Here is a 10757-nt window from a genome sequence, read left to right as displayed (position 1 = left end):
TCCAGAGTTTAATTATCTACCCAAAGTTCTGAATCTCATCCTCAAAAGAGCCCAGCATCCTTGATAGGTCCTTTTAAGATATTACTAAAGCTGCATTTACATAAAAGCCACTAGCTGCTACTGGAGGAACTGGTTAATGCAGTTAAAGGTAGCCTACTTGATAAGGTCACTGGGAAAATTTAGAAGTAGGCAAGACTGTGCCAGTTATGGTCACCAGAATAGCTATTGAACAAGTAGGCTCCTAAAACATCTGTATCAGATTCCTCTAACCTGCCATCCTTATTATTATTATTATTATTATTATTATTATTATTATTATTATTATTATTATTATTTCTTACCTGCTTCTTCCCAAGATTTGAGGTGGGGTACAACATAGATTAAAATATAATATATAACTGACCATTAAACACATAAATCAAAACATATCAACATAGGGTTAAAACAACACTTACACATTAAAATGATCCAGATTAAAATATACCCATTTAAATTCATAGTTTAAAATTGATAAAATAGCCCTGCCAGAAGAGATAGGTCTTTAATACTGTTAAATTCAGACAGCATCTTTAGCTGTCAGATCTCTCCTGGCAGGTCACTCCACAGTCTAGGGGTGGCGATGAAAATGTCCTCATGCAACAGTTTCCAGTGCAGTTCTTGCTGGTTGAAGCAAATGTCCCCCAGTGGGCCTGAGTGTATGGGGCAGATTATGTGGAAGTAGCATGAGGCTTACAAATGTCATAGCCCGACTCATCTAGAACACAACAGACTGGGGGAAACTGCTATGCATGAAAAAGAACTCATTTCCAATAAAATACAAAATGTGCTCTACTCCATCCATATTTCTAAAGTTGTTCTCTTTAATTTATTAGATAGAAGAGTGGGGCCCATTTGATTTTATTTTTGGATCCACGCCACCAGTGGCAAAGTCTTACAATCATCCTTCTGGTAAGATATACAAACCTGACACTGTTCATAATGTCTCAGGTCTATCCAATGTGATTTACTTTTGTTATTCCTTTTTTCTACACTCTTCTCTAAAATGAATTAGATGATACACTCCCAGTCCTGAACATATTAACTTGGGAATAAGCTCCATTGATTTCAGAAGTCTGTGTGAGTGTGTGTGCCTTCAAGTCTCCTGTCAACTTATGGTGTCCCCATGAATTTTATAGGGTTTTCTTAAGCAAAGAATACTCAGGGATGGTTTTGCCAGTTCCTTCCTCTGAACAAGTGTATAGCCTACAGCACCTGATATTCCCTGGTGGTCTCCCCTCCAAGTACTAAGCAGAGCTGACCCTGCTTAGCTTCCAAGATCAGATGAGACCTTGCTTCCACATGAAATTTAATAGTTGTAACTGTTGTAGCCACATGGCACAACCCTAAGCATGGTTGCTTTGTGCTCCTCCACAAACAATACCAGCAGAAACAAGATGAAAATGGAACAACTTCTAAAGTATATCTGTCAGGCTTACTGATGGCATCTTATATTTGACACACGTGGAAAGGGAGCAATGATCTCCATCCACTTCTTCCTTCCTCTCTCCAGCTAGGAGAGTGCTAGGGGAACATCTTTTATCTGACAGGTTTTAAGTCAGATTTTCTTGTCACACCCCAGTCCTACCCATGTATGCCCTTTTGTACAGACTGCCAGTATATTTGTTTATTTAATTAACTAAATTCATTTTTATGTCACCTTTCTCCAAGGCAGCTCATGAGATAAAAACCATTTTTCAAAACTTTACAATAAAAGTTTAAAAACAATTAGACAGGTGAAACAGGTAGTAAATAATACCAGCCCTGTGATAAATCTAGGTTAGCATAAATCCGTTGTGCTACTGCCGTGTTTTGTTCTCTGGAATTCAAAGATTTTGTAATAATTTTATTGCATTTCCCCCTTTGGTCACTATGTAAAAATTTATGCACAGCCATTCTCATGAAAAATGAGCCAAGGCTACTTAGCCAAGGTATAAAAAAGACAAACAAGCCTGTTGTAAGAAATGGGCAATTTAGCCTTTCTCCCATGAATTATGTTAATACCATCATATCACACTTTGAGCAACTTTGAGACCATGTAGTATAAGCATTGTGACATTCTGAAAACAGTCCAGTTGATGCAACCAAAAGTAGAACATGGAAAAGTAACGTTTTGGACTACCGTTTCCCAGTCCACATGGCTCCTGACAATGTTGCCAAGGAGATTATAAAGGGTTATATTCCAAATCAGTATTTTTTCAAAACTCTGGAAGAGTAAGAAAAGCTGTGCTGTAATATCCACCTCACTTTAATAAATCGTGCAGACTGTGACAATGATCATCAGTGTTTGAATTAGAGAAAGCACAGAAGAATTCTTGAAACTTTTATGGCTTGCTGCTGTGCTCATCCCAATCTGGAATCCCTCTCCAAATGGGAAAGATTAATGCAGCTTCATATTCTTGTTGTTCTTATATTGCCATGCTTTTGTAAAATTTAATCTTTGGTTTGTGTTATACGTGGGCCCTGGATGGCAGCACCTCTACCTCATTCCAAATTCAGAACACAACTCGGGGGGGGGGGGGGGGTTCATTCTGAATGTATACATAACTGTAGTACCAGTCAATATATATTATCTTTAGTACAGGGATCTTAAATGTGAACCACTGAAGTAAAATGACAGCTCCCTACATTAAATGGCTTGGCAGATTATAAAGTTTATACAACATTTTCCAATTATTCTAGCATTTGTTCAGAAACTTTATGACCCATTTTCTCTTTGTTTCCCCCTCAAAAGCTTGCTACTTTTACCAGTACATGCGTATACTTCAGTACACGAAACCCCCAGAAGGAAGCCACAAGCCATTTTTTTGGCTGTTTGTAGACAACCTAGTTCTTGATGAAGAAACGAGAGACACAGCTTCACGTTTTTTTCAGGCAAGTGAAAAAAACCTTTTGGGAAGTGAATATGAAAATGTTTTATGTTACTTACATAACTAAATATAATATAGATTTTCAGTGGAACAGTTTACAGTTGTAAAAAAATGCTTATCACAGCCAGGTGCAATTTGCATAAGGAATTGACATTAAAAATAAAATACATGATTTTATATTGTTTTAATTTCAGCTATGCAATTGTTTAATATGATCTTAGAATGTCTGCATTATTTTTCATATTCAAATTTTAAATTGTTCAACTGATTTTAAGCTACCCAGAGATCGTAGGATGGAGAGAGGTAGAAATATTGGCCTGAATTCACTTGGGCAGTTACAAATGTGTAACTACTGTAGTTGTGTAGCTGTGAAGTGACAGTCAGCAATCTTTACTTACTTGGCAGCTGCTGCTGCTGCTGCTGCTGCTGCTGCAAGTAACAGGGGTCTGTTCCACAATCAATTGGACAACCACCCCTTTTGCTGAGTGATCCCTGGTGCAACAGCTAGACGCAAGATCCCTGTCAGAATGCCTCATTGCACTTGCTTTTGCAAGGGGAGATCACTTGTGCAAGGGGAGGTGGGAAGGTCAGTCAGCTTCTTCCTGACTGACAGAAGAACTGACCCCCACTGAACACAGTGGCTGCTGTTCACTAAGACGTTTATCACATGAAGGAGATCAGGAGTTTATCCTGCGAATATCCCAGGAAAATTGCATAATTACATGAAACGATTTCACCCAATGTTGCACAAAAGTGGTCACAAAGAAGCATTTTAACGTGCATCTTTTTACTTTCAGGATTTCAGTGACAATTCATTTCTGATCATGCAATTACTTGCAATTTTCGCTTCATTTGCGGGATGCTTTAAATGCACTTTAATCTCTCTTTAATGCCGAAATTAGCCCCAGTGTAATAAACTCCTAAGTGGGGACTGGGGGACTTTCACAGTCCCTGTTTATCCCCTAAACTACAAAATACATAGGGATCATTAATATGAAACAGTCATGAATGCTTAACTCTAGATTGCACATTCGTAACTGACTTAGTTGATACCAGCCATGTAAATAAACCTCTACTAGTGCTGATTTTGAGGTCGTGATTTCTATAAATGGCTTCAAATTTCCGTAAACTCTTTAAATAGTCATTCTGGGACTATGGCAAACCTGTTTTTTTGTTTGTTTATTTGGGGTATTTATATCCCACTTATTATATCCATTCCACTTAACATACCTATAACATTTTGAGAATAGATGAAGAACATGGGGATAGATTTGTAATATTCATCTAGTTTCTGTTGATTTTCAGAAATAATTCTCTTTCCTGGGAAATGTTCTTGTGTTTTCCATTACATTGCTAGTCTGGGATGGTGGCCAACTGCTGGGCTGGCATAGTAAAAAGGTCATTATGTATGTGTCAGATTCATGTATTCAGCAGTTTCACTATGGTCGCTTTGTATACAGTGACACTGTACTATCTACTCTGGATTGCCTCACCATGGTATGGGGAGATTTATCACGAGCACTAAACTTTCATTAGAACTGCTCATACTGAAAATAAAACTGTTAATAGGAAGGAATATATGGTAACCAAGCAAGAGGTTATAGAGGTTAGAGTCAAAAGCAAGGAAGCGGGGAGCCAAGGCATGGATAAATTAACGTGACTGTGGATGTTCCTGAAGCTTCAGCTTGTTCTGTTGCTACATATATTTTCAAGTTTGTTCAACTTAAAGATATAGACAAGATTCTTGGATGAATGAGGCCAGTCCTCCCTTGCCTGTATCAGTTTATTAAGGCTGCCAGAGGTGGAATGGCCAGGTGGCTGGCAGAGATGATAATATGCTTCCTAACTGGTGAGATAAGTGCCAGCTCTTCCTAAGGAAGCAGAAAGATGAACTCTCTTTGCAACCCTCCAACCTTGAACTGGTTCAGATAGTACATTCTTGGCCAAGTCAGTTTGGTTATCCTGATGGATACTCTGTGGAGGAATTCAACTGAGGAATGCAATCCTGGCATTTCTATCCTTTAAGGGATGTTCAGTACTATTATCTATGCTGTCTTTCTGTGTTGCCTGGCAGGTGGGGGTATACTGGTTTGTGCTGATTTCAGTAGAAGGCATGTCACAGAAATTTGTTCAAGAGGGCACTACTGTTCATCTCTTTAGGCTCCATACAGGCCAACAATCAACATGGGCTAAAATACTCTAGGAGCAGGGCAGAGTATTGTGGCCCCAAAGCTGCCTGAAATTCCCCATTACCTGGGGTACTTTGAAGCAATGCCAGCAGGTGACTTTCACATATGCGTCCCACTCTTTCACCCACCACCACCTCCACTGCTGGTGCACTCCCTCTCAAGCCAAAAATGAGGCATCCAGCATCGATCACATGCTTGGGCACCTTGTACTGATCTCAGAGTGAGTAAATTGTTTTGAAAATATTTAATTGCCATTTGCTCTTGGTTTGTTTCTGAGCCCTATTGAAAGACCTGGTTAATACCTTTAAAGCCCTAAACATAAAAGCCCCCACTGTCTCAAATCACTGATTTCATTATATTATATTTCTTATTAAAAAACATGTCCCATGTTGTGTGGTATTGGCAGTGTATAAACATTAAAGTATATTTATGATTTTGTACCTTTAAAAGATGGAAGCCGTGCTCACTTATAAGCGATCTGATGACATCATCCAGAATGCAGCACATATATGGAGCAATATCCCATCTGTTAACAGGTAAATCACATGTTTCTCAGAAATTTTTGTTCTAGAGTATTTCTTTGTGATCCAGATCAGCAGGAGAGCTCTGCTGTTAGGCAGAGTGAGGTTAGAGTCTTTAGTCAGCAAATGCTGGAAGAGGGCACTGTCATTGCCAATGTTGCTGCCAGGTGCCTGATAAAGTAACTTACATGCTTGGAGTGGAAAGGAGGGATCAGCATCTTCTGTTTTGCCTCAAGTAGTGAGATATTTTGGGCCAGCCCTGCAAATCAGCTGTGGATTATCTTTAAGCAATTTGTTTTCTGTATTTGAAAATTCTTAGGCTTTTCATTATTTCTGTGGTTTCCCAGCTTCCTTTTATAAGGATAAACAATATTTCTTTGCTACAGTTTAGGGATAGGTGAAATGTGGCCCATGGGCTGCATGCATTTCTTTGGAACTACAAAGTATGGTCCCCTAAAAATCCCTCCAAATTTTTTAAAAATCAATCCATATTTTGCCCCCAAAGGCCTGAAGATTATTCTAAAGCAATAGCAATGTCCCCTATCTGCTACTGCAGACCCACAGAGAGCCTAAAATTGCATGTTGCAATAAGCACACTATTACAAAAAGAGAATTACTATTTGTATTTTGAGAAAACACAGTCATGGAGTTGTCCCCTTTTACCTACTTCTGGTATGGCTTAAACAGTGCCCTGATGAATGAAAATGAGATTACAATTAAAAACACACACACAACTTGGCCACATTTCCAACTCTGGATGAGATGAAGCTTTTGTCACCATTATAACCCATGCAAAGTAAATATTTCTAAATAGAGCTGTCATTAAAGGCCCCCAAACAAGGGTTGCATAGGGTTCTTTCAATGGTAATGCTAAGGAATGTATTTTCTGCTGTAATTCACATTATCTTGAGTCGGAAAATTTAGAGGACCAAACAGTATGCACAAGTTATTCCTTGTTCACAAGTACAGTATAGGAAAATCAAAAATTAGTTTTAGCAATGGCAGCTGTTTGGTCCCATATCATTTAGCCAAAAAATCGACTCCTGTTTTACAAGAGTTATCCTAGGCGCTGAACTCAGTCCGTCAAATAAGTTCAGTACTTAGATAGCTCTTTTAAACTGTTATTGAAATGTCAGAGTGGATTCATTGCCTCACTAGCATACGATTTACCAGCCACCATTGAATTTGTTTTTAAAGACTTCCTCAGGTATGAGTTAGGAACATGTACTAGAAATGTTACCTTTTTTCCGTACTGCTCCCAGAATCCTACAACCAACATAGCCATTCAGCAAAAAAGGGCACAACACTTTTGTTAGGGAACAAGGAGGTATTCAGTGATCCTGATTATCCATGGGACAAAAAGCTGTTCTGTGCCAGAGAGACATTTCCTAGGCAAAAAAGCCTAGGCAATACTAAATAAATAAATAAATATGCACAGTTTGAAACAACAGTTTAAATCAAATGGCAATTAAGGGGAAAGAATGTGGTCCAGGAATACATGTTTACCATAACAAAAGTTTTCTTTTCCCCTTTTCCAGCAAATATTCTGCTGCATCCTCCTATGTGGATTTGTCTCTGTTGGCAAAGAAGATCCTTAGGACCAGAATCTTCTCTCAGCGTCCAGCCACTATCATTAGTGAATTTTTTGTTCCCTTGAAAGACTATTTTAGGGCTTTCTCTTAAAACATGCTTTAACCTAAAAGTGAAGGTTGAAAATTTTGCTTTTCAGCCTGCCATTGCATCTGTGCTTTTAATATGAAAACATTAGCAAATAATAATAAAAATCTCTATGCAGATAAAAAAAATCACCTGTTGCTTGCCATTATTAGTATGCTAATAGCAGCATGAGAGCAGATCAGGCTAAATTGGTTGGCAATCCATCCAGAATGTTTTGTTGGACTTTCAATATACATTAATAGCACCAAATGTGTTTTAAACCATCTTTCAGTGCACGAAATTAGGAAATGCTGCCATGAATGTTAAGAATTACCACTAATTCAGGACCCCTGATTAAGAGAAGAGAAAAGAAAGCCATTTCAATAAGGTAGTTGATTCTCCCAAAACTATATCTTTTCACTAGAGCTTCAGTTTCCTAGAGAACAAACTTGGTAAGAATCATCTTGCTATTGAAATAATATTTCTATTAGAGTTTTTTTTTGGGGGGGGGGGGGGGGGGAGCATTCATTTTTAAACCAAAGTTCTCGACATCATTAAGTTCTATAGAAACATCTCATGTTTATAGTCCCATAAAAAGTGAGTATAAGTACAGTGGCAAGACTCCTCTTCTCAGGAGCCTTTTTATATCAGGCAACAGCTATAAGCATTCACTTTCACATGCTGGATTTCCTGCCTATGAAAAATATATTTCATGCAAAAGCAACATGTGTGTAATTTGGGAGAAGGGGTATTGACTCTGTTGATCACTGCATCTTTGAAATCTCTAAGACTTGTGGAGTTTAGGTTAGGCTGTCATAAAATAGTATGTTGTAATTTATTGGATGTACAGGGTTTTGTTTTGTTTTTTGCCCTGGCTAGATTTTGTTTTTGTTGCTTCTGCTGGAAAGAGGATTAGACTGAGTTCGGGTACAATTAAAAGTGCACATTATTTAATTATTTATGGAATGTGTATTCTGCCTTTCTCCCAAGATGGGATTCAAAGTGGGTTACAATAATTTTTAAAAATTAACCTAAAACAAGTAGTTTCCAAAAGTTTTAAAAGAATTAAGCAATATTATTTTTAAAACTTGATTTAAAACAGTTAAAAACACTATAATAGTATTTTAAAAACTTGGGCGCGTTACAGACCGCCCAGAAGGGGCAGTCTCGCGCCGCTGCTGGTTGCAGCATCCGGGAACTGCAGCAACCAAACGGTGCGGTTTCCGGACGCTACAAAGAAGGAGCGCAATTTGCGACCTGGAAGAGACGCCACAAGTGCCGAAGCACGCACTCGTGGCATCATTTCTGGGGCGCGACATGCGGACGCAGCACATCTGCTACATCAAGATGGCGCCATTTCATACAGACTCAGTCCGTGCTAGGGTTAGGGGCGTCTGGAAGAGTCCGTCCTAGGGTGCCCGTCTGTAACGAGCCATGATTTCCATTAAAGGTGAAAAATGCAGTGCATCATTTTACACACTGTTCCATAATAAATAAATAAAAAATCAAAGACCTGCCTCAATAAAAGTCTCTTAACTTGCTGGTGAAAAAAGAGCTGGACATGATGACCGACTCAACCTCCCAAGGAAGGGAGTTGCACAGCCTGGGAGCAGCCATGGGGAAGCCTCTCTTTGGAGTCCTCTTCAAATACACTTGAGAAGATGGTAGGATTGAGAAAAATCCTTTAAAGCTTGATATGGATTAGTCCCTGGTTGTCTGAAGGACTGGATTCTCCCTATCTGTGCTTTGAGATCTCCTGAGGTGGGCTTTCTCTTTGTCCTAACAGCCACACAGCTTCATGTCAAGGAGCTGTTTGCTGCCACAAATGCAGAACTGGTGCAGTTTTACACCACTTTAACTCCCATAGTTTCATCCTATGGAATCCTAGGATTTGTAATTTGTCCTGGCACCAAACCTAAGAAGGCTAAATATTTCACAAAACTACAAATCCCAGAATTCCGTAGCGTTAAGCCCTGGCAGTTGAAGTCGTGTCAAACTACTTTAATTCTGTAGTGTTCAAAACTCTCTTCCTGGAGAGGTTAAATAAGGACCCTTCCCACTATCCTTCTGTAGGGAGATGAAGACTTTTCTGTTTGTTTGTTTGTTTGTTTCAGTAGGTCTTTGATGACTAATTGCTGGGAGATGGCTTCCCCGACAGACTTTCAGAATGTGCTGTTGTATTTATTTGTTGTTTACTTTTACATGGTCATGTTTTTACTGCTTTTCATTCTATTGCCAATTTTATTCAGTATAGCCAGCCCTTCATATCTGTGAGAGTCCTGTTCCGAATGACTGCGCTGCCATGCAGGACAACAAGTCCCGTTGCTCCTAATGGTGGTGCACAAGCCACTTGCACATGTCTCTATTGAAGACCTGTTGTCCCCAATTTTGGTGTGGCCATGTGGCTACTCTGCCATTGGGGACAACACAGACTTGAGCATCCACAGATTTTGGTATCCGCAGAGGACTGTGGTGGAGTCAAGAATGGATCCCCATGGATACCAAGGGCCGGCTGTATTTTTTTTCTTATTTCTTTCTTCACTTTCCAACTCTCACAGCCATACATGGTGATGGAGAATATCAAGGAACTTTCATGCTCAGTTACATATCTTTACACTTTAGAATTTTGTCTAATTCTTCCATGGCTGCCCTTCCCATTCCTAGCCTTCTCCTGATTCCTTTACTGCAGTTTCCATTCTGATCAATGTTGGATCCAAGGTAGGGGAACTCTTTATATCCACTTCCTTTTTGTCTAGGTTGAATTTGTATGCATTCTCTGTGGTCATTATTTTTGTTTTCTTTACACTCAGCATGAAGGCTGCCTTTGCACTTTCTCCTTTGAATGGCAGCTTATGTATGTGTGTATGGGGCCTGGCCTCAATTAAGAAAAAGAGCCCTCCCTCCACTCCATCTGCCATAGTCCAAGGCTCAGAGGGAGAGAAGAACTGTTGGACCTGATCCCCTTCTCCACTACCACTTCCCTTCTCCCTTTGTGGTATATATTTTTAGATTGTAAGCCTGAGGCCAGGGAACCGTCTGATGAACCATTTGTAATGCTTAGTGGTTAAGATGCCAATTCTGATGATCAGAAGATTGGCAGGTTGGCAGTTTGAAGCCCAAGTGCTGCATGATGGGTGAGCTCCTGTCACTGGTCCCAGCTTCTGCCAACCTAGCAGTTCAAAAGTATGCAAATGAAAGTGGATAATTAAGTGGGAAGATAACACTTCAGTGGGAAGGTAACAGTATTTGGTGCAGTTGTGCTCTGGCCACATGACCATCCTGCAAATAAAGGGGGAATGACACACACTTTCGCAAATGAGGATCACACACCTTTGCATTCCGTGTGTAATAACGTGAAAATGGGGGGGGGGGGAACAAACTTGCATTTCATATTCAGCTATGTTTACAGTGGAGATAAAGTAGAAATAAAGGAGAATTGGATGTACTGCGCATGTCCACAAACAGAGGAGGAGTCATCCGATAGC

General features: G+C 39.6%; 1 protein-coding gene across 1 annotated transcript in view; it reads left to right on the top strand.

Annotated features, from left to right (window-relative positions):
• DNMT3L (DNA methyltransferase 3 like) overlaps positions 1-7701 on the top strand; it is a 23435-nt gene extending 15734 nt beyond the window's left edge. The window contains exons 13-16 of the mRNA XM_042458391.1: positions 873-948; positions 2771-2910; positions 5546-5631; positions 7155-7701. Coding sequence (XP_042314325.1) covers positions 873-948; positions 2771-2910; positions 5546-5631; positions 7155-7299 — 447 coding nt within the window. The 3' untranslated portion in view covers positions 7300-7701. The remainder of the gene's footprint in view (positions 1-872; positions 949-2770; positions 2911-5545; positions 5632-7154) is intronic.
• The last annotated feature ends 3056 nt before the right edge of the window (positions 7702-10757 follow it).

Source organism: Sceloporus undulatus, chromosome 3 (genome assembly GCF_019175285.1).
Source record: "Sceloporus undulatus isolate JIND9_A2432 ecotype Alabama chromosome 3, SceUnd_v1.1, whole genome shotgun sequence".
NCBI lineage: Eukaryota > Metazoa > Chordata > Lepidosauria > Squamata > Phrynosomatidae > Sceloporus > Sceloporus undulatus.
Note: the sequence above shows the minus strand (reverse complement) of the source record. Positions and strands in the feature narration are given on the sequence as shown.